The sequence below is a fragment of the Plasmodium vivax genome, chromosome 14 (genome assembly GCF_000002415.2).
Source record: "Plasmodium vivax chromosome 14, whole genome shotgun sequence".
Classification (NCBI taxonomy): domain Eukaryota; phylum Apicomplexa; class Aconoidasida; order Haemosporida; family Plasmodiidae; genus Plasmodium; species Plasmodium vivax.
In genome coordinates this window covers 1547811-1567206 of record NC_009919.1, presented here as the reverse complement: position 1 = coordinate 1567206, position 19396 = coordinate 1547811, and the positions used below count along the sequence as shown (strand labels likewise).

General features: G+C 40.6%; 3 protein-coding genes across 3 annotated transcripts, besides 12 other annotated features; all 3 read left to right on the top strand.

Moving 5' to 3' along the window:
- Positions 1-197: 197 nt before the first annotated feature.
- On the top strand, positions 198-1790 carry PVX_123600 (hypothetical protein, conserved; the record flags this gene model as incomplete). The annotated part of the gene is made up of 1 exon (XM_001617232.1): positions 198-1790. The coding sequence occupies one exon, from the start codon at positions 198-200 to the stop codon at positions 1788-1790; it is 1593 nt and encodes a 530-aa protein (XP_001617282.1).
- Positions 896-925: a microsatellite.
- Positions 927-951: a microsatellite.
- Positions 1182-1213: a microsatellite.
- Positions 1658-1720: a microsatellite.
- Positions 1791-2264: 474 nt separating the features above from the next.
- On the top strand, positions 2265-6753 carry PVX_123597 (arginyl-tRNA synthetase, putative). Its single transcript, XM_001617231.1, has 7 exons — positions 2265-3127; positions 3641-4801; positions 5060-5179; positions 5291-5380; positions 5478-5580; positions 5784-5910; positions 6172-6753. Exons 1-7 carry the CDS (start codon positions 2998-3000, stop codon positions 6214-6216), a joined length of 1776 nt encoding a protein of 591 aa, XP_001617281.1. The 5' UTR covers positions 2265-2997; the 3' UTR covers positions 6217-6753.
- Positions 6039-6186: a microsatellite.
- Positions 6467-6491: a microsatellite.
- A 154-nt stretch (positions 6754-6907) lies between the features above and the next one.
- Positions 6908-6942: a microsatellite.
- Positions 6943-8005: 1063 nt separating this feature from the next.
- PVX_123595 (hypothetical protein, conserved) lies at positions 8006-12546 on the top strand. The gene is made up of 4 exons (XM_001617230.1): positions 8006-9491; positions 9633-11882; positions 12106-12257; positions 12448-12546. Exons 1-4 carry the CDS (start codon positions 8846-8848, stop codon positions 12532-12534), a joined length of 3135 nt encoding a protein of 1044 aa, XP_001617280.1. The 5' UTR covers positions 8006-8845; the 3' UTR covers positions 12535-12546.
- Positions 9815-9838: a microsatellite.
- Positions 10543-10569: a microsatellite.
- Positions 11968-12015: a repeat region.
- Positions 12547-16563: 4017 nt separating the features above from the next.
- Positions 16564-16593: a microsatellite.
- A 2140-nt stretch (positions 16594-18733) lies between these two features.
- Positions 18734-18761: a microsatellite.
- Between the last annotated feature and the right edge of the window lie 635 nt (positions 18762-19396).

Sequence of the window (19396 nt, the reverse complement as noted above, 5' to 3'; positions counted from 1 at the left end):
GCGGGGGAAGTACAGTGTATGCCCTAATATTACACGTACGCCTGTTAACACGGTGTGTACATACAGGAACGGGTGCTTATCCCCATGGGTGCCCCAAACAGACAGGTAGAGCTACCCTTCCCCCACGCTCCGCAAAAAAAAACACCTCTCCACCTGACATACCTACCATTTGCTCATTTTGTATCGCAAAAAAAAAAATGAATAAAAATAAAAATAAAAGCAAAAATACAAGCGCCACAATACGAAAGAAGCTCCAAGAACGAGCTCAGGAGGGGAGAAAAAACGACAGCAAGATACACAACGAAGTGCAGAAGCTGATAAATAAAGAAATAATAATCGATTATGACACTAATGAAAAGGTGAATGCAAAATTTATTTTGAATAAATATTTAAATATAATTACCCATTTGACCAAGGAAAATATAAAGCTAAAAAAAACCATAGAAAAAATAAAACTACAAAATGATGTAAACGAAAGTACACTCACTAAATATGAACATGAGTTGAAAACAAAAAATGACATCATAGGCAAAATAACCAATAAGTATGGCGTACACATTTTGGGGGAAGATTTTAATGGGTGTAGTGTCCCAGATGAAGAAGTACAAGGAAGGCACCCACTCATTCAACAAGACAAGGCGATGCTGAAAGGGGATGATACGAGCTTGCCAATAGGGGGAAGAACAAATTGTTTCCCCCATGGTGGGGAAAATCATCAAAGGGGATACTCCTCAAACGGTTGTAATGCCATTGACGCGGGGGCCAATACACAGTGGGGGGACAAAACTGGGGGGTGTACGACGGGGAACTCGCCATCGAGTCGTACGATCAATCTCCAGAGTGACCATGCAGAAGGGGGGAACCGCAGCAGTAAAATGACAGTTTTACAGACGTCTCACGACAAAAATGCTCCCCATGAAGACGCGAACAGAACTATGCTTGGTGAAAAAAGAGGGCTAACAAATTCGACCGACTACAGGGATAAATTCACATGGCATGAAAAAACAATCAAAAATGAAGTGCCACTTTTTAAGGCAAAAGACTCAAATCTGTATTTACATGGACAGAGCAAATTGCAAGATAATGACAACTGCCTTGATGAGCTGAATTGCCTCATAAATAGCTCCCCCAGTGCTGCCGACCTTAGCGACGTTAAAACTGTCCCACATGGAGGAGGACGCTTTGAAGAAATTGAAAGGTATCATAAAAAATGCGAAGAAGAATATAAGAGTGTACATACCCCAAGTAATTGTGTCGATAAAGCAAACAATTTAATCGGCGTTCGCACAGAAAGGAACATGTGTCAAGGTGCCACTCAGGAGAAAAACCCAATTGGGAATGCCCCATCATTCTTATATGGCCAGTTGTCAAAAATGAGAAGTCTCCCTACGCCGAGAAGGGATGATCATGAAGGAGAAAGCTCCGAAGAGGAGTATATCAAACGGGATGAGTTATTTTCAAGCGGGGAAGAAAAACAAACTGGTACGGATAGAGCGGCGGAAGTGCATGCATACCATATGCCTGTTGGCAGTCCCGACAACCATGTGCATGCAGTGAGTAAAATGACCACTATAGTCACGCAAAGCGATAGCGAGGGAGAGGCAAACAACCATGACGCGGCCCCGACCCAAGTAAACGCTGAAGTTGCGGATGGGGGGCGCGAAAATTGTGAAGCGGCGAATTCGAGTGCTCCCGATAAGAAAAGTGTGAACGACGATCTGGAGGATGACAATTATGAGGACTTGGAAAATATTATGTTTACAATATTGAAGCTGCGGAAAAAGGGGTAGCAAAAAGGGCAGCAAGAAGGGCAGCTAATAGGGCAGCTAATAGGGCAGCTAATAGGGCAGCTAATAGGGCAGCTAATAGGGCAGCTAATAGGGCAGCTAATAGGGCAGCTAATAGGGCAGCTAATAGGGCAGCTAATAGGGCAGCTAATAGAGCAGCTAATAGGGCAGCTAATAGGGCAGCTAATAGGGCAGCTAATAGGGCAGCTAATAGGGCAGCTAATAGGGCAGCTAATAGGGCAGTTAAACAGGACAGCTGAGTAGGGGCAGGCACTTCCGCTTTCACACCAACAAGCTGCCTTCACGCATTGTTATGTGGTCCGCCGTTCTATGCACCACAAAGGGGAGGCGCCCGGGGGGATAAAGTCGCTTGCGTCGCGGTGAAGCAGGTACAAATATGGGCATATATGTGCATATATGTATATACGTACAATTGTGCGCATTTTTGTGGGGAAGCAAGCAGAAGACCCCGTTTGTGGACCGAACGCCGCGCCACCAAATGACCACATTTCGTTGCAAAGCATTTTATACACAGAGGCAGGAGGGAGAAAGAACCATCCGTTGGCATACTTTGTGGTTTTAGCTGCACATTTCGGGTGCAAGTTACATATGAAAAAAAAAAAAAAAAAAAATCGTTGCCACGTGATGTGAAACATATCTACCGATTTACGTACATCCCGTTTAAACCACATGGGGTGTGGATTTGTTTCCGTACAAAGCCTTCCAACATGCGCATTTTTCTGCAAAATGAAGCTTATTTTGTGATTTATGAGAAAACTGTTTTTTTTAAATGTTTTTTCAAAGAAGTGTTTATTATGTTTTTCCCGAGCGGTATCTTCGTCAATGTTATTTTTTAACGCGCAAGTTTGTGATTTATGTTTATCTTTAATTCTCTTTTTTTTCTTTTTTTTCACATTTTTTTCCCTTTTTTTTTCCTGTTTTTTCCCATATTTTTTCCCATATTTTTTCCTTTTTTTTTCCTTTTTTTTCCTTTTCTTTTTTCTCTTCCGTTCCTTCGAACATTCCTGCCCCCAACGCATGTAAACGCAAAATGAACATGTACATAAGCAGATTGGCCGCAATACCAAATTGCTAATCCTTCTTGTACCCCTGCATATACGTTTACGTTAAAATCGCCTCTGTATGCATTTGGACTCGAAGCGCGCCTGTTCGCTTTCGCAACAATCGATTGAGTACATACGTTTCGTTTATGGGCAAAATGGATTGCTTAATAAAGAAGATCAAGCAGGTGTTTCAGCACTCCATCCAGAAGTGCTTCCCCTCGATTAGCGAAGAAGTGGTGGTTACCTACGCCAACGCGAAATTCGGCCACTTCCAATGTAAGAGAGCGAACGCGTGCATCACATAAGCGCGTACATCACATAAGCGCGTACATCACATAAGTGCGTACATCACATAAGTGCGCATATCGCATAGGGTTATGTGACCACCCGCGTGTGTGTGATTGCGCCTTTTCTCGTTTGCACTGCCAAATGGGGGAGCGGCGTTACGCTGGCTGATTGCTTCCCCTTCCGTTTGTGCTTCCGTCTCCTTTTCAATTCTTCAACTGGGGGACGCATCTCGCGCGATCTGCGCATGCATTGGGGGCACCCCCAAGTGAAGATAACCTGTTGTGTATGCCACAGCGCGGATGGCGCGAGCGGTTTGTGTAGCCCGCCATCGTTGCAGCGCAGATTGGAGGCGGCGAAATGGAACAAAAGTGTTTGGATGGTTTCATGTTGAAATGACCTCATGCTAAAATGCACATGTGCTGACGCACTTGCGCCTATGTGCGCACGTGCGGAAAGAGCAATGGAAGGCCGCTACCACCGCCTCGCCCCCCACCCCCTCAGGTAACAACGCCTTGAACATTTTCAAAAAGTACGGAAAGGAATTGAACGTGGAAAATGCGCAGAAGCTCTCGCAGATGATAATAGAAAACATCAGCGAGAATTTCTTCGAGGAAATTAAATCATCCCCGCAAGGTTTCATAACGGTTAAGTTGTCCAAGGAGTACATAGAAAAGTCGCTACTAAAATTGTATAAAAATAACCAAATTGACATCAGCGTGGATATAGATGAAGTGAAGGGCGGAAACGATGGAGACTACAAAAGAGTGTTGGTCGATTTCTCTTCCCCAAATATTGCCAAAGAAATGCACGTCGGACATTTAAGATCAACCATATTAGGAGATAGCATATGTAGAATTTTCGAGTTCCTAAAAGTGCAAACAATTAGGGTTAATCATATAGGAGACTGGGGCACACAGTTTGGAATGATAATAAATCATATAGTGTCTACTCACCCCAATTTTAAGGAAAACATGCCAGAATTAACCAATTTGACGAGTTTGTACCAAGAGGCTAAGAAGCTGTACGACGCAGATAAAGAATTCGAAAAAAGCTCCAAAAATTATGCCATCAAATTGCAGAACAATGATGAAGATTGCTTATTTGTTTGGAAAAAATTATGCGAAAGTAGCAAAAAAGAATTCGACAAAATATATAAAATATTAGATATCAAATTAGAGTATGTTGGAGAATCACATTACATCAGTATGATTTCACCCGCTTTGCAAATGCTAAAGGATGAACAGTTGTTGTCAAATGTTGGAGATGCTATCTGTTATCAATCGGAAAATTTTAATGTCCCATTATTTTTACAAAAGTCGAATGGGGGCTATGGCTACGATTCTACAGATGTTGCTGCTATTCATTATAGATTAAAAGTATTAAATTCCGATTGTCTTATTTACGTTACGGATAATGGACAGTTAACTCATTTCGAAACTATATTTGAGCTAGCCAAGAAGGCAAAATGGGCAAGTGAAAACACCAAGTTAGTTCACGTTGGGTTTGGTCTTGTCCTAAATGCAGATAATAAAAAATTCAAAACGAGAAGTGGCACCAACATAAAGCTCATTAATCTCATCAACGAGGGGACTGAGCGAGCCAAGAAGGACCTCCTCGAGAGGATTCAGCTGAAGAGCGAGGAGGAAAAGACCTACTTTAAAGGTGCGAAAAGGATGGCAGTCTTAATGGAGCGGCGAGCGTGATGGAATTTATGTCACGCCAAGTGCTGCTGTGCTTGTGCGGGGTGTGCCCATCGCATAATTCCGATTTATGTTCCTCTTTTGTTTTTTCTCTACCCCATCATGCATTGTGTGATGACATTGAACGGGCTGCAAAAGTGGGCCTGCGAGTGTAGCACACATTAACGTATATTTTTTTTTCCTCAAATTATACCTCCTATTTGTTAACCCCCCCCCGAAGGAATAGACATAGATCAGCTGAGCGAAGAGCTGTGTGTGAGTGCCATCAAATATTTCGACCTCAAGCAGCACAGAAACACGGACTACAAGTTTTCGTATGATAATATGCTGAATGTGAAAGGTATGCGAGAAGGGAAAAGCAAATTATGCACCCGATTAGTGCACTACTCCACTGCGCTTTTTTTTTTTTCGAACATTTTTGCCACATGTTGACTTCATCCCCCCACTGCAGGAAACACGGGACTGTACATTATATACGCCTACTCAAGGATGTGCTCCATTTTTAGAAAGTGCAGCGTAGATATGGACGAGTTGTCGAAAGGTGGGCAGCCTGCATAGTAAACAAATGGCCGTCGTTGAGCGATGCTTATGTGAGTGCTTTTTTTTTAATTTTTTTCTATTTTTCCCCTCATTTGCAGACGAGCTGAACCTGGTTAGCCCCTACGAAGTAAACCTAGGATTGCACATTTTAAAATTCCCCGACGTCTTTTATTTTGTTTTAAAAAATATGCTAATTCACAAGTAAACGCTGAAATGAAAGGAAGCGCGTAAAACGCTGCCACACATTTGAGGAAAAAATAAAAAAAAGAAAAACGCTTCCATGTGTTAAGCGTACTGCGCATATGTGAACACCGCTATAGGATGATTGCATGTTTCTCCACTCATTTTGAGCAACAGCACGTTATTTATACATATGTGTTTATCCCTCCCCGTAATTCACGCAGATTGGCCGAGTACACCTACGACTTAACGACCACATTCACGGCGTTTTACGAAAACTGCAAAGTGTTAAACAGCGAAAACGAGAAAACGAGACTAATTCTGTGTGCCATAGCAAAGTCGTTATTACAGGTAAATGAGGAAAGGAAGCGCACACGCGCGCAGATGTGCACATATGGGTGTACCCATTTGAGGAGGCCTTTTTTACAGAAGCACCCAGCAAGGTCGACCGTTGCGCGGCGCGTACATCCCTTCGCATTGCATATAGGCATATTGGCAAATGAGATGGTGCCAACGAGCGTACTTTCATGTGTGCTTAGTTAGCGTGCGTTACGCATGTGTTGTAACTTCCAACCTCTTACATATATGTATTTCTTTTCCTACGACGTGCAGATTTGTCTGGGACTCCTGGGCATGAAGGCCATAGAAAAATTGTGAGAGAAAGAACAAAGAACAGGATTTAGAAAGAAGCAGTGAATAACAAATGGGCAAGGGATTCACACCCCTTCAACGGCACGAGCGACGGATCAGTATCTCCCGATAGTGTTCAACATCATTGGCGTAACACCTTTTTTTACCCCCTTAACTGTACATTACCATTTTTGATTGCCAAACTGTAGAATAAGAATTTTTTTTTTTTCAATTAAGTAAAAATGAAATTGCTATTTTTACCAAATGGTGATAGCCCATCGTGTTGGTCACGCCATCTTTTGACTTCCCACAAATTCTTCGCACAGTGGGAATGAGAAAATAAATTTTGCACATGTGCAGGGGAGAAGTTAAAACATCACAAAGTAGAGAGAAAATAAATAAATAAATACATACATAAAAAAATAAACTTAATTAAAGTGTGTGTTTGTAGAATGGACAGCTCAGTGCGAAGTCCATTTTGTACGTGTGAGTGTTGTACTATATTAATTTTTTTTTATTTTTTTTGTAATTGTAACAATATTGTAAGCCGCAAAGGACTTTAAAAATAACGTTTTTTTTAAAACGTTTTTATAAAAGTTTGAACATCTCTTGATGAATTATCAGAAGATACCTTAAAGGATTAGCCCTTTTTAATTTGCTCTGGTGGGATTTAACCCCTGGAGGGGAAAAGAAATTGCCACGAAAAGGTCCCAGGCTGGGTAAAATAATTATGCAATACGGTTAATCAGAGGCGCAAATAGGATCACCAAAGTGTGTTTAGCCCATTTGTGTTATACTCCCCAAATGGGGGGCATGTCATTCTGACGTACGCTATACGTTGTGCGCTCCACGGTTGCGCTGTTAACGTGCCGTGGCCGCGGGCCTTCACGAACAGGAGCGAAAATATACACCCGTAGACATAATCAAGTTAAACAAGTGGATGCTCCCCTTATCTGCGGCATAGCGTATATACTCTCTGGGGAACGCTTTTCGCATATTTCGGAAAATACTGCCCGGGGGAAGAAGCTGAAGAAGAAGTCCAGTGCTTTCTTCGTCAATTTAGAACGTAACAAACATTGCACCTAGCAGATAATAGCATCTATTTGCGATTTTTAAAAGGCATTTTTGTAGGGCGCTTCTTCCTGCCGTCATTTCGTCGTTTTATCGCTTGCTATAAAGTACTTTTTAAAAATAGCTGCACTTTTAAAACCGCTGAACTGTTCGTGAAATAGCGCCTTTCTATTTTTTCTCTGAATGTTAAAAAGAAAAAAAAAACAATAGCAAATTCGAAAAGTTATGTTTGCCGCCATGGCTATCATTCCCCCATTTTGTTGCTGCCTATGGGTAATTTTTTTCATACAATTTATAGGAAAAAACTGTAAACCTTCGAAAACCTTCGCAAACCTTCTTTCACTGCAGTGCGCGATATAGTGAAAAATAGTTTAAATTTTTCTCAAAAATTCAGGTTGAAAAAGCTCATTTTTTATGTACCCTTCCGTGGCATGTTCATATTGGAATATGCTGCGGCAGTAAAAATATGCAGAGTGCGTGCGGCAAAAAAAAAAAAAAAACGGTACGCTCACATTACATGCGCTCACGCTGTTTCGTAAACATATTATATACGTGTACAATTAGATACGTTTTTGTACATACCCGCTATGCTAAAAAGGAGGAATCGTTCGTGCGCTTTTTAACCCGCCATTTATGAGTAATGCCCAGCGCGGCGAAATTTTAAACATGTACAGTGATGAAAAATAATTTGCAATTTTGTCCGTACATATTTTTTTACTTTCAAAGATTACTGCCATTGCATGTTACCATATTCTATGTCAGTGCGCGTTTAGTACAACGTTCGTTTGGCGCACAAACTGCGCTCCTGTCGCATTCATCCTGCGGTCATTTTTTTTCTGAGGCACCCTCCGCCCATTTCAACGCGGGAAGGAGGACGTGTCGCATAGGAAGAAGTCGCGCGTTCCGCAGACTAGTGTTTCCCTACTGTGCATTTTAATTTAGTCGCATTATATAGATTTCCCCTCGTTGCGTTTGCGCAGTTGTACGAACGTGGGCGTGCAGGAGGAGCGGTGGAACCTGGCAGTAGACCAGCAGATCGGTAGACCGGTAGACTGGTAGACTGGTCAAACTGTAGACGCGTCATTTTTTCGTTTGCCCCTGGGCACAACTTTTCAGCCTAGTTTCTAAACCATGTGCGTAGGGCAAAATTGTCATGTGCTGGGAAGTTTAGCCGACATGCCCTCCCACGAGTTATTTTTTGTTATATACCGATTTGTTCGCTCGAATTTTAAATAAATTTTTAACACCATTTTGAAGCAACGGAAGAAGGGAGCTCATGTGTATGTGGTTGCCTACACCGCGGTTGTCCAATTTGCGGATGTACACTCCCTTTGTTCTGCCCTTTCCAAGTTGGCCATTATAGCCGCAGCTGTTGACCCATACGCGCACATAGCAAGATAGCCGCAACGTGAGCGCTTTTTCCTTTACGTTTGTGCACATGCGTCGTATGTACATTTTTCACCCTTAAGGAATATCCCCTTTTGGCTGCTTTCACCTCTGCGTAGAGTGAAGCACTCTCTTTTTTTTTTTTTGGTGCCCCATTGGCTACCTCCCCCTGTTGCTCACTCATTTGTTGTCAAAAAAGATGGAATACGGAAATGGAGGGGACAAAATTTTCGACTTGAACTCAATCAGTCGAGAGAAGTTGGAGCTGGTGGAGGTTTTCTATGATAAAATGAAGGACACAACAAACGCAAATGCGTTGTACTTGTATGCCCTGCAAATCTTTAAGATCTGTAACATTCATAATGAATTGCCTCGTTTGGTGGTATTTGGCCAGCAGTCCATGGGGAAGACGACGCTTTTAGATTTTATTATGGGAGGACCCATGGGATATACCAGCTCAGACACAGGAACCAAGCAGCCAATTGTTATCATACTAAAGCCTAGTGACACGAATAAAATAGAATGCTATTTGAACAAGAAGAAAGTGAGCATTGATGATCTGCATGAAAAAATGAAAGCCATTATGGTTAACCTGAGCGAGTCCATTATTCCTAAGGAGCTAGAGGTCGAAATTTCCATCCCGGGTGGTATCTACGCTACCTTCGTGGATTTGCCCGGAATAAAGGACGATTCCAAATCTGGGTCAGAGCTGACGCGCAAAATTGTCCGTAACTATGTGCAGAACTTTCCGAACGATATTTACATTTTGGTGAAGAAGGCGTCGGACGATCCGGCCAACTGGCCCTACCATTTGAGGGAGTTTTTCATGAAGCCCAAGCCCATGGGTGAGTTGCCTAGCGAATGGCGCGCATGATGTGTGGGTGTGCCGAGTGAATGTACGTTAGTAATACGTTTAATGTGCTCTTTTTGCACGCTTTATGCGCCGCCCTCACTCTATGACTACCCCCACCTTTCCAACGCCACAGGTCTCGGTCTGCAAAACAAACAGTGCATCGTCGTAGGGACGAGGGCCCTGGAATTCCTGAACAACGAACTGAGCACAATCAAAACGCTGACGGAGCTGCACGACAGGGTGAAGAAAAGAGGAATCACGGATCATAATGATAACATCCTATCGCTCTACCTGTTGGAACTGTTTTCCATACCGATCGAGCAGAAGGAAAAAAATGACTTTCTAACGAACCGAATTTCGATGTACTCGAAGATACTAAACGGAAGAAAAAACGTGCTAGACTTGCTGCTGAACAAATTTGAAAACGATTGTAACGACTCCATTAAGAAGGAGTTGCTGGACTGTTTCGACGTGGAGAAATTCAAACAAGAAGTGAATAGCAAATTTATGAACATCCTAATACAGCAGTTACGCAAGGTAGAAGTGAAGCTAGAAAAAAAAAAATCAAAAATGGAGTTTTATAATAAAAAATTAGAAGAGCTATACAACAAGGGAAATATACTAAGCATAAGAGAGCAAGTCAAATTGTACATACGAGAATTGGTGAACATCGTATCTAATTTGTTGACAGGTAATTACCCCATTTTAAATTTGCCAAATAATGGGGAAGATTTTTTAAAAAAATATGGTGGAACTTTAATGGAAAATTTAAAAGACGGAAATGAACTAGCCGTGGAGTTATTTGAAAAGCAGGGGTTGTATGACGAAAACTTTCTTAACTACTTAAATGAGTATTTGTACAAATATGCAAATGAAAATGAGTTAAATAAGTCCATTTCGTCCGAGAGTAACTACGATATTAATAATATCTTGAACAATGACCTGCACAACAGTAACAGCAATAATAATAACAGCAGTAAGAGGGCGGACACGTACGACACGCTAAACGATATGGAAAAAAAAAACTTTGACAATGTACCTGCTCTCGTGGAAGGGCAACCTGTGAGGTTCATTCTGGCCAAAGAGGAAAGCAGCATGTTCGGCGTTGTTCAAAATACACCCACAGATGCGAAGAGTAAAAATATATTAGTCAGTTTTTACTTCAGAAATAGCAACACAGAAGAGCAAGTGCAAATAAAATCCGTTGAGAAGGACCGATTGACAGTTATCAAAGCAGTCGAAACGCTGAATGGAGATCCTTCCTTTCTGAATGGACTACAAGTTTGGTACAAAATGATAAGGGATGATGGATGGGTTGGATTCGACAAGGCAGAAATTATTAAAGTGTTTAACAACAATAGCAAAATTAAAGATGTGCTTATTAGAAATTTGTCCAAAAATGATGAAGTCATATCCATAAAGATAAATGACCTCTACATGGATTACGTAATTGATGAAAATAAAGAAAATGAGGAAAATGAAGAAAACGAAGAATTGAAAGAAAATGATGATGACATACTTAAACGAATCGCAGGGCCACACACCGATTTGAAAATCCTTAACCAGCTAGCCATCACATATATTTGCAAATGGCTCAAATATAATATTGCAAAAATTGAACCCGAAAAAGATTTCTCAGATGAAGTGCTGCTACAAATGATGAGAAGCATTCACAACATCGTCGATCAGAGTGACTGGAAACCATTAGTGGTTGATCTGCTTCAAGCCAATATAAGTGGAAATATTTTACACCTCACCAAATTAGCTAGCTGCTCAGCTGCCGTAGCTTTAAATAGAGTATTCAAAGCAGGCTTGGGGGAAATTAACAGAAAAATTAAAAATAACTACATGGATGAAAATATATATCTGTTGAGTACAAATCCTAAGTTCCTGGACGAATTGAACCAGGCCTTGCATAACTTCTGCAAAGAAAGAGCCATTACCTGTGCCAGCGAAATGAAAGACATTGTTTTTGAGCAAACCTATGCTGTACATTTCGAAATCATCGAAGAAATTTTCGATGGCTGCAAACTGTTTGAAGATAACTTCCTCACCCCTAGTGGTGTTAAACCGACTATGTCCATAATTACCAAAAATGTGAAACAAAATTTGGCATACAGAAACCATCAGTTGTCCCTGACTGACATTAAAATTAACAAAAAGTCAAAGTCGAAGGAACTCATACAGGAGGAGGTCAAGCTACAGTTCTGGGCCATCAAAATGCTCATATCCGTGCCCTTCGCAACTAAGATTTATGCCCATTTTCTCAACAACATCTTGCCCAAAAATAAGCACCTCGCCAACGTCCTGGACTACTCCATTGACTGCGAGAGCACGCTGGAGAAGTACATCCAGAGCAAACTGCTCAACCGGGAGGTGAACGGTATGCGGTTAATCGGAGACGTGATGACACGTCGACAGAACAGAGCGCCCCCGTGCGCGTAGGAGCGGCCCATTGATATTCGCCTCGCGCCCCTTTCCCCTCCTTTTATACGCTTACACATGTGCTGTTTGCGTTATGTACACCCCACCTCTTGGCTGATTTGCACAAATAGGGCCACTCTTACAACGAATTTCGACCTCCTTATTTTTCCCCCCACACGCAGGTGTCCTGGTCCCAATTGATGACAAGGAGCTGATGTCGCACTACAACATCATCGACAATAGAGATAACCTGTTGAGAAAGCTGGAAAACCAGAAGAGGCTCAACCAGTACTTTACCATCGTTGCAAATTCGATCAAGCTGCTGAAAAATAATGTAATACGAAAAGGGGGAAATAAAATTGAGCACTTTTTTATTTTGAGCGAAATTGGGATTCCTCTTTTGCCATTTTTTTTTTTTTTTTTTTTTTGGCTGTGCGTTTCTTCCATGTTAATTTTCTGAAATGCGCCAAATGTTGCAATTTTCACTGCGTGCCCATTTGCCTAATTTTCTTTCCCATTTTTAGTTATCGAAGGAGAGCACACTGGATTTTGTAACGAAGTTGGATTTTGGCCAAGAAAATAAAAAAAATTGGCATCGATTGGGTACGTAAAGGGAACATATTGGCATTTTGAATTTTCTTATTTGCCGTTGTCCCCCTGGCGACAGCTTAAAACAGCACAAGTTTGCATAACGCCTCTTCATTTTGCCCCATTTCATTTTGTTCCCTTTCAGATTCGTATGAAGACTGACGTCCTCGTCGCTGATTCAGCAACCGGATTTATTTTACCTTTTTTTTTTGTCGTTCTTGTCTGTTGCTTCAATTTAGTGCCCATGCAAGATATATGATTTATATATATATATATAATTTTTTTTTTTTTTTTTTTCCCTTTTTTTTGTTTGCATTAATTTATTAAAATTAAACGCATAAGTATGGAGAGGCCTTTTCACGTGTCACATGCTTATGTGTACGCCGCTTCCTATTTGTTACATTTATTTGTGTGCCTGTGAGCATATGCCACAGCTGCTTACACAAGCGTACATGTCCATTACGTTGGTACGCCCCCCCCTTATTTTAATCCTCCCAAAAGGATAAAATTTAACTTGCTTATGAATTCCGCATTTGGCATAATTTCGCACAGATGATGGCGCCTATGTCTTTTCACCCTTCTCCCTGTTGCATAAAATCACTGTTTGTATGTTATGTTCATTTTGTTCCACTTATGCGGAATATTTTTTTTTTTCCCCATGGGCCTTCGCTCCATGCATAAGCGTCTTATAAATGTCCTGCTACGGGAGTACACATGCATATATGTACACGTTTCGGCGTATACTCTTACGCTGTGATGGATTACGTGTAGGTATTTTCATCCCCGCGCCCCCTCCGCTTTTTAATTAAAAACCATTACACGCCTGCATCACTGAAGGGTGTAGTACACACACGCGAATGTGAAATTGGCACATTTGAAATTTGTTAACTCGTACATAAGAGTTTAATTTACCACCAAATTAAAAGGCAGAAAAAGGAATTGTTTTTCCACGCTCTTTTTGTGTTACAGTTTTGCGCAAATAGGTGTTACATTAGCAGTGTTTATAAAGAGGACGATTCCATTTTGCAACATTTTTGCCGCATTTTTGTTTTCTTTTTTGTTTTCTTTTTTGTTTTTCTTTTTTTTTTTTTTCTTTTCTTTTCTTTCCGCCCCACTGTACCTCCATGACGGGAAGAAAAATAATCTACCATTTGTTCAGCCAAATGATGGGAAAAAAAAATACGGCAAGTTTTTCAAAAAAATGAGAAAAAATTATGTTGAACTTTTTCTTTTCCTTCACTTGCGTTAAAAAAAAGTTATTCATCACAATGTGCATAAACATGGCTTTTTCCTTTATTTTTTTTTTTTTTTTTTCCCTCTTTCTCCATTTGGTCTTTCTCATTCACCGTTTGGAAAGAAAAACACTTTACCATAGTTACGTATGTTTTTACGTATGACATAAGCATGTCCACGAATGCCTCATTTCTGGACATGTTTCGCAGCTTAAACCTTTTTCCATCATATAATAAACGCTTGAGAAAAAACGCACAAATTATATCTCGTCATATGCGTGTACAAGCACAATCGCCTAACCAAAAAAAAAAAAGGAAAGCAAAAATGGTACATTGGCCACGAAACAAGTGAAGCCTTCTTAATTTTACCAATTTAAATGCGTATACAGTTGGCACAAAACATGGATTTTTTGTCGCATATGTGCCATCGCTTCTTTTTTTTTTTTTTTTTTTTTTGTGACAAATGGGGGAGATTTATTGCCCTCTAAATTTATGAAGCGAATGCAGCGAAAGAAAGAAGCTTTCAAATTTTACTCACCTTTTTTCTTATAAGTTTTTTTTCTTTTGCTGCCTGCTTAAACGGGCATCATGTGTAGTATATAACTGCTTTCTTAAGCCGCTCATTCATTCGTTGGCGCCTTTTATGCACTAGGCCCAGTAAAACGCATCACAAAAGGATATGTACATATAATATATTTATTATGTATATGCTTCTCCATTTAGCCTTTCACGCGCAGCGGCGACTTTCATCCATGCATTCGCGAATTTCTCCTTTACGCATCCCTCGGTTTGTGCATTCACTAGTACTTCTCCTTTACCCTATTATGTGTTTATACCCCCACATTAATTCACCGCGTGCCAGCGCACCAGGGCAACCACTGATCAACTGATCCGCTGACGCAGATACGCTGACGCAGATAGGCTGATGCAGATAGGCTGATGCAGATAGGCTGACGCAGATAGGCTGACACAGATTCTCTGACGCAGTTAGGCTGACACAGATTCTCTGACGCAGTTAGGCTGACACAGATTCTCTGATGCAGATGCGCTTTGATTCACTTTCCTTTTTTTTTTGTTCCTACCTTACCGGTAGAATGAAGTGACCTAAAGCAATGCATTACGCTTCGCTTCTTACATACGCATAAATTTCGTGACTTCGCAAAATATGGGCCTTTTGAATGGTAATTTTTTAAGATGTTTTTTTCTTTTTTTTCTTTTTTTTCATTTTCTGCTCCCTTTAAGTTAAACCTTATTTTGTGGAACTTTTCCCCCTTGATGCGACAAGCATTGTAATAGTATGCCAATTCGGCATTAGCACGTACGTATAGTTTCTCTTTTGCTCATATGCGGAAACGTGTACCTACGTACACATACGTGCTACGTATATATGTGCGTGTAAATGAGTTCATTTAGGCAGAGGTTCCCCTCCCCCAACACTTGTATCGAGAAAATTTAGAACAGATTAGATAACGCCTTTTCATTTTTCACTTCTCATTTCGCACTTCTCATTTCTTGTGTGTACTTTTACTCGTAATTGATATTTTTATTTTTCTCGCAAGGGGCACCCGAAAAAAGAGGAAAAATAATACTCACATTTTCACTGTTCATACGACTGCATCGTCCATGTTTTACTGTTTCTCCATCCCTTCTCACTTCACCACTACACTTTGACATCCGCGAGAGTACACTCTTAAGTATTCCCACTATCGCGCCCCGTCGCTGCGGTAACGGATTTCCTGACGAGTTGTAACGACGCAGACGGACGGACACACACAAGGGCCATTTATGATGAAGGCCCTTAAACCGAATAGCAAGAAAAAGGAAGAAGCAAAAAATCATGATGACATGAACACAGAAAATTCAACTGTTAATGGCATCAACATAAACGATATAAACATAAACGATATAGAGGAAAATATAAGTGACCACAATCATGAAAGGAAGGTTAAAAAAAAAGGGAAAGCCATCGAATATTATTTGTTTGATGTAGAGGCATACAACACCACCAACAACAGCACGATAGAAAGTTTCGTGGACTTAAGTTCTATAAGGTCAAGTTATTTATCAGAAAACAGGAAGAAGAAAGCCAAGAAAAAAAAAAGCAGCTATTTGAAAAAACAGCTAAAACTTTACAAAAAAAAATATAAAATATTGCCTGAACATAATATCGACCAAGATACCAGCTACGAAGAGTCTGTGAAAAATGCAAATAAAGACTATAGAATATATGACCTCAAGGAGGTGAAAACGGATAAAGGAACCAATGACTTTTTGCCACAAATACGCAAGGATACCATCGGTGTGAAGAAGGACGTGTTTGTAAATGTAATCAAATTTATTATTCTCGTTTCGTCCATTTTCTCCTTCGGATCGTTCAGCACAACCATAACCAAGTATATCATTTTTGTGAAGAAGTTTAATTACACGCAAATTGTCACGCTTCTGGAGTTTCTCATTATGTATCTGATTCTGAGACTGGTAAGGAGAGGACTAGACAGTGGGTGGGTAATACCCCTTAGGAGGGTTTCCCCTGGGTGACACTCTTATGTGGAACATGCATGGTTCCCTTCGTGTACCTATCACCCTGTCCCATAATTTGAACCACACACACAGTTAAACACCCTTACGATGCATTCACAATTAGGTAATCTTCCTTGGGAAAATGAAAAGTTCGACCAACTTAACGAGGAAGGAATACATCAAATATATCATTTCGAGTAAAGCATTTTTTTTTTCTTTTTATTACCTTGCCTAGTCAGCGCTCGCCGCCCCCCACGGCGTTCTCCCAAGCAAACATATGTGCACATACAAATATATACATATATATGCATACATATGTGTGTACATTATTTGTTCACGAATGCTTCCTTACGCTGCGCCTTTTCCTCGCCACCCCCCGCAGTTTCGGCATTCCTAGGACTCAGCGTTGTGACGGGCAATAGCGCCTACTCCTACTTAGAAATTCCGGTCATTTCTGTCATTAAGTCGAGTTCGCTAATATTGATATATTTTTTGTCCATCAAATTTGGTAACCTTTTTTTTGAAAATCCCGCTGATTTGTTAGAAGCGGAATGGCTTCCCCGCCTAGCAGCGCGCATGTGCTAATCTGTGTGAATATATATATATGTATACATATATATATGTATACATTCTTATGTTTTTTTCCCCTCCCCAATTGTGACAGGTTTGAAGGAATTCAAGTGCTCCCTGCTGTGTTCGATTGTAAGTGGAAGGAGCGAACAGGCGCACGCATAACCCCGTATAGGACAATGCGTGCGTGCGCTTGGGCGTGTGTACATCTGCACATTTGTGTAGGGAAAAAAAAGCGCCATGTGGCATTGCAATAATCTCCCCTCCCTCCCCTTCCGCAGCTTACAATATTGATGGGGGTAATTATGAGCATTACCTCGCTGAAAATAGACAGCTTGTTTGGGTAAAAAAAAGAAAATAAATAAATAAACGAATAAATGAACGAACAAATGAACAAATAAATGAAAAAATAAAATAAAGTAAAAACGGTCGAAGCGAACATGGAAGAAGCACACCATCCATTGGGGCTGCCCCTACTTCATTCGTCTCTCTTTTCCCCCCCCCCCCCCCCCCCTCTTTAGTATATTCCTGTTGGTAATATCCGTCATCGCGTCATCCCTTAAGTGGGTTTTTACCAACGTTTTGTTAAGATCAACGTCCATGAAACCGCACATTATTTTGTTACACATATACCAAATGGCCATGTTTATCATAAGTAAGGATATGCACGAGAACGTAAAGTGCTTGCGCGCGGGGTTGGATCTGTTTCAGCGTTTGCGTGTTCGTATGCATGTACTTTTTTGTCAAAATGTCCACATAATAAAAATTGTCCCCCCCGCTTTGCAGTTATCCCCACACTTGTGATCGATTTGACCTGTATTGTTAAAGGTGAGTGTAGCGAAAACGCATTCGAGGCAGTTTTCCTTCCAGAAAGGAAGACGTATTATAAGCAACTTTAACGCTATGTGGGTGTTCCTCTACTTGTTATATATGTACAAATGTACATTTAAAGATGTCCCACCTTTGACTTTTTTTTTTTTTTTTTTTTTTTTTTCAGATTATAACAGCAACGTTTTAACGATTGACCAGATACTTTCCTCATTGGTTTTAGTCGCCATTGGCGCTCTGAGCAGCATTTTTTTAATTTTAGCGGAGTTCTCATTAATATGTAAAATGCGAGCAACAGATATAGACATTATTGATGTGCCAAAATGGCACACTTTCGATGTGCACACATAGCAGTGCCATGTGCTTACAGCAGGAGTAAGAACATTTTTCCATCCCCTCTTTTTTGCAGCGTACACCTCATCCGTGACCCTGAGTATAGTCTTTATAGGGAGAGAGGCAATCCTTTTGATTATTGGATCGGTACGCGAACGCCGAGTGTGCGGCGAGGCAGTTTTCTGTTTTTTCCATTCGTGTATGCGGCTAAGCAGTTGTGCCCTTTCCCCATTCGTGTGAGCACAGTACATACGTGTATACATATGCATGTACTCACGTGCGCGCTGTTCCCCCCTTACCCTTCAGCTATTTTTTGGTGAAAATATCAATTTCAGTTCTTCCATTGGCATAGCAATTTCGATGATTGGTACCATCCTCTATGGTTATGCATCAAAGTGATGGCCCTGATTCGAGTGGGCATAGTTGCGGCCGATACAAGTCAACGTATGTGCACACATGCGTACACATATACGTGCATGAGGAGTGTCCCTTCACACGAGCATACGTAAATTGCTACACATACGCACCATCCACCTTTTTTTCAATTCGAGTATATATTGTTTTTGTAATTTGTATCCCATGTGTCTACACACGAAACAAAGTGCAGCCATAAAAATGTTTACGCCACACAGTGATATACACCCATCCAAAAGAAAAAAAAAAAAAAAAAAAAAAAAAGCTTTACCAAAATGTTACGAGTTTTTTTTTTTTATTTTTAATACATTTTTATATATTTTCCTTTTTTTTTTTTTTGTTAATTTTTTTTTAACTAAAATGTTAATATTAAAAAAAGAAAAAAAACGTCTTAAGAAAATTTATCAAAAACAAATTTTATAAATATGATAATCAACGTTTTTACTTTCACATAAACGTTGTCACGCGCAGGTGGGCTGTATGTATATGTATGCCCATTTATATGCTCATACATATAACGCATCAACGTGCGCACTGCACAACGCGAAATGAGCAACCTTCCCTAAATGTTCATACCTATTTCTTACGCGCGTATTTATGTACGTATGTGTTTATACTCACATAAGCATATCTACGCGCAAGCGGTGTGGTGAAAAAAAAAGGGGAGGTATAACTGCCCCCCAAAATGGATGGATGCCCACAATTTGAGCTTCGAAATCGGGAATTTGCGCAGCCCATCGGCGTGGGATTGGATCACATAAATCATAAATACACTTCGCATTGAGCAGGAAATAATAATCACATTAAAAAGTGCAAAAACAAATGGGAGGAAAACAGCGTGTGCAGAAACGTGGAAAAAAATTGCATATGTACAAAAGTACACACATAATGCATAAGCACACATAATGCATAAACACACGTAATGCATAAGCACACATGTACACACAAACGCATGGGTATACAAAGATGTATGTAGACAAACATATGT

What these genes read in the sequence shown, in the direction of transcription:
- PVX_123597 (XM_001617231.1), top strand. Translation starts at nt 2,998, where the DNA reads ATGGGCAAAATGGATTGCTTAATAAAGAAGATCAAGCAGGTGTTTCAG. An exon ending in TAATATGCTGAATGTGAAAG is followed by an intron (nt 5,180 to 5,290) that starts GTATGCGAGAAG and finishes CCCCCACTGCAG; the next exon opens with GAAACACGGGACTGTACATT. An exon ending in TAGCAAAGTCGTTATTACAG is followed by an intron (nt 5,911 to 6,171) that starts GTAAATGAGGAA and finishes TACGACGTGCAG; the next exon opens with ATTTGTCTGGGACTCCTGGG.
- PVX_123595 (XM_001617230.1), top strand. Translation starts at nt 8,846, where the DNA reads ATGGAATACGGAAATGGAGGGGACAAAATTTTCGACTTGAACTCAATC. An exon ending in CATGAAGCCCAAGCCCATGG is followed by an intron (nt 9,492 to 9,632) that starts GTGAGTTGCCTA and finishes CCAACGCCACAG; the next exon opens with GTCTCGGTCTGCAAAACAAA. An exon ending in TCAAGCTGCTGAAAAATAAT is followed by an intron (nt 12,258 to 12,447) that starts GTAATACGAAAA and finishes TCCCATTTTTAG; the next exon opens with TTATCGAAGGAGAGCACACT.